This window comes from Nannochloropsis gaditana (assembly GCF_000240725.1).
Source record: "Nannochloropsis gaditana CCMP526 unplaced genomic scaffold scaffold441, whole genome shotgun sequence".
Taxonomy (NCBI): Eukaryota; class Eustigmatophyceae; order Eustigmatales; family Monodopsidaceae; genus Microchloropsis; species Microchloropsis gaditana.
Genome location: NW_005803512.1, coordinates 21921 through 25273, shown reverse-complemented (window position 1 = coordinate 25273; position 3353 = coordinate 21921). Strand labels below are relative to the sequence as shown.

The following is a 3353-nucleotide window of genomic DNA, read 5'->3' as shown; positions in this document are numbered from 1 at the left end:
GGGCGGGGGGGCAGAAATACACCCAGAAAGCATTTAAAAGTATCAAGTCATTCACCATGAAGTAACCTGCGTTCATACTTCGTTCCCTCTCTCCCATGTCCGGGTTGCTTTTCAGCGGGATTATACAATTCGGAGATCCTCGTTCATTGCCTGCTTCCAGGCTAGACTGTGCATCCTCCCGCAGGACGGGAATAAGGTAGTACACGGGTTGAAAATAGACGTCACAAGTTTTGCTACTGGTCATGAAACATGGATTCTCCACTGTCAACCATCTTGTCGTGGGTGGTATGCGCATCGAAAACGGTGCCATAAATTTCCCCGCCAAATACCGCCCCCCCGGCCCCAATTCTTATTATCCGGCCCGGGGGGGTGCCCGCGAAGCATTCGGAATTTCAATCTCGAGTCCTTTTTGCAGTCAATTGCAAAAGAAACGCCCCTTTCATGCCTTGGATAGCTTACACACTATTTATTTTACTATTTATCTACACCCCTCGTTCATATTTTTGTGGACTCAAGACGGTGTTGTCAATATCGAAAATGTGCGGGTTTTAGATATCATTAACTCCCCCGTTCCCAACGGCAATAAATAGATGATGGCATCGTGCCTTACAAATTAATGTATTTCGGTCTGGCTTAACACTATGTTTATGTCCCACACTTTTAATAGATGCCACACGGTTCCTAGTGGACGCTCTGTCCTCGGCGCCTTCGCGATGACCCTCAATTTTACTGACCAAGCCATCAGGAATACCGGTACCCAATCCGGAGCCCCGATGCATGACTCCACCACCACCCATTCTTTCTTGCGGCTTGACCAGCACTTGAGCGGTCATTTGTATGCCTTTTTGCTGGTGAGAGACTTGTTGTCCTTTTCGAACACATCCAAGGACGTGCTTTTGTATGTGTTGACTTCACAGTATTGGTTCACTTTGTGCGCGAGGAGGTGGCCAGCGCTGCTGCTATCGCCTGCCAGTGTGAGCGCCTTCTCTCCTGCCTATGGCTCGAGGCTTTATCCCCTCAAAAGAAGTGTAGTGAGAAACGAACCGACCGAGGAATATGTTTCCTGTCTACCGTCCTCGCGTGCATACAAAAATGCGATGGAAAGAAATTGCTTCCGCTCCATTTTTTTGCAGCATGCCGAGGCAGAGCTGAACTGGCGGCGGGGCCGACCCACGACGGTAATACAAGAACGCCTTGAAATGCCAAAAGAAGTGTCTTCCTCGCCTGTGAAAGCGCTCGCACTTGTCAGAGTTGGTACCCGTGAGGTGATGCTGGCTGCAAAACGTTACCATGTGGGCGCATATCGTGTGGGTGACTCCGGGCATCTGCCCTTGTCGAAAGGGCCCGAGCTTTTGCTCCGAGCCAAGAGTGGAAATTCCATGATCTACACCATGGTTGTGGCTTCTGGTGACCCAGCCAAGCTCTTGGTTGCCGGGAATGACACAGGGGTGGAAGTCTTGGATTGGACGGTGGGGCGCAAACTAGCGAGTCTGCACCATCACGCCTCCAGCGTCTGGTGCCTGGGCGTGGACACAGACAGCCACCCAGACGCAGCCGAGGCCTGCGGCCAGGCGGGCGGCACCTTGATGGTCGCGTCCGGAGGCTACTGTAGCCTGGCCCTCTCGGATGTGGACAGGCAGGCGGAGGCCGCCATCGCCTTCCATGGGCATCAGTCGTGGATCCGAGGCGTGCACTTGGACATGGGCCGACACCTTTTGATCACCGGCTCGGCGGACGCCACCTGCAAGGCCTGGGACCTTCGCCGGCCTGGGCGTGTGCTCACAAAATTCGTGCACCCGAATCATTTCGAGGAAGTCAGGTGTCTGGAGTGTGCGGGGCCCCGGCTGGTCACCGGGTGCTACGACGGGGTCGTGCGGGAGTACGACTTGGGCACCGGACGCTATGTGAGCACGCTGGCCAAGCACGAGTACGCGGTGGAGACCATGCAATTGTCGCGGGAGACGGGCCGTCTCGTCAGCGTGGATTGGGACGGGCAGGTCGCCTACAACAGGGGGATGGCCTACCTGTCGCGTACCTTCGGGGCTCAGTCTGTCGACACGCTCGCCCTCGTGCATGATGTCGGGGAAATGCAGGATATTAGTAGAGACGCGTTTGGGCGTGCATCGGGCGGCAGCAACCATTTTGTTCGGCCCCGCTATGAAGACAAGCACCATGGCAAGATCATCGGCTGCGATCTCCAGGCGTCCGCGCTCTTCCACAGCGAGGACGGGATCTCCCACACCCGGACCTCCGTGGCGTGCATGCAGCATGATGAGGAGCGCCTTGTTCTGGGGACAACGGGTGGTAACGTTGTCTCCCTGCTATTCAGGAAAAGCTTGAATAAATGACGAGCACAGTGAGGCCGATAACGTGGGAGCGTCGCAGAAATCTAGTCCAGCCTCCTTTATCCATTTGTTTTACCAAATTTAAGAAATTTAAAGAAAATATTACCCCAAGACGACATGCACATCTGATAGACACTGGACACCCAAGGGGTTGAAATGAAATTCCGGAAAAGAAACGTAAACTGATGGCTCCTTGAGACAGTTTTTCATCCCGTCATTTTTACTTTACCCAAGCCCCTTAGCAACTATCGAGCCTTCCATAGGCCACCGTATCGATAGTGTGGGTGCGCAGCATCACCGTCTACGACTCCCCCGCTAACTTCCCTCCAACATTTTCCGCACACCATCTTCCATTCCAGTGAAGAATCAACCTGACAACGGATCAGCAGGTCTTGGTCCCGGTTGCAGATGACACAAGGCTTGAGAGATAATTTATTACTTTCACGTTTTTCACGCTTGGCAGCCTTGGCCGCTTTTTTTCGCATCTTCTTCATTTCCTTTTCTGGCACAACAGGCGGCGGTAGGGCTCCTTTCTCTTCAGCAGGCTTGTGTTGATCTTCCATGCCATGAGCACTTGTAGTGATTGATGATGCAGGTAAATGTTCTGCGGAAGAAAAACTCGCTCTTCTTCGCCCATCATCATTGGTACCGCTTGAGCCACCTTCCGTAGACATGACCAGACCCTCCAAGCAGCTGGGTCGTGTGACGTAACCAAGAGCGCCCGTGGGAAAAATTCTTGATGGAGACGAGCCTGAGCGAAGCTCGACCGAAAGTGCAACGTTCAAGGCAGCGTTTGTCCACGCTAAAACTCGCATACGGTCTGAAGGGTGGCACAGGATGTAGTTGAGGTTTCAAAGCAAAGTTGCTGCTCGACATGAGGGTTGAGGAACACATGTACAAAGCGGTCGGGTGGCCCCTAAGAGCAAAGTTAGCAGCGAGCTCTACGAGGGTGAGGGAACGACCTCGGGGAAGTAATGTGACAATTCCGGGTGAGCTCACATTATAAGC

General features: G+C 53.4%; 1 protein-coding gene across 1 annotated transcript; it reads right to left on the bottom strand.

Annotated features, from left to right (window-relative positions):
* Positions 1-2645: 2645 nt before the first annotated feature.
* On the bottom strand, positions 2646-2907 carry NGA_2002700 (uncharacterized protein; the record flags this gene model as incomplete). Its single annotated transcript, XM_005854625.1, has 1 exon — positions 2646-2907. A coding segment is annotated over one exon (262 nt), but the record flags the coding sequence as incomplete, so codon positions are not given.
* Between the last annotated feature and the right edge of the window lie 446 nt (positions 2908-3353).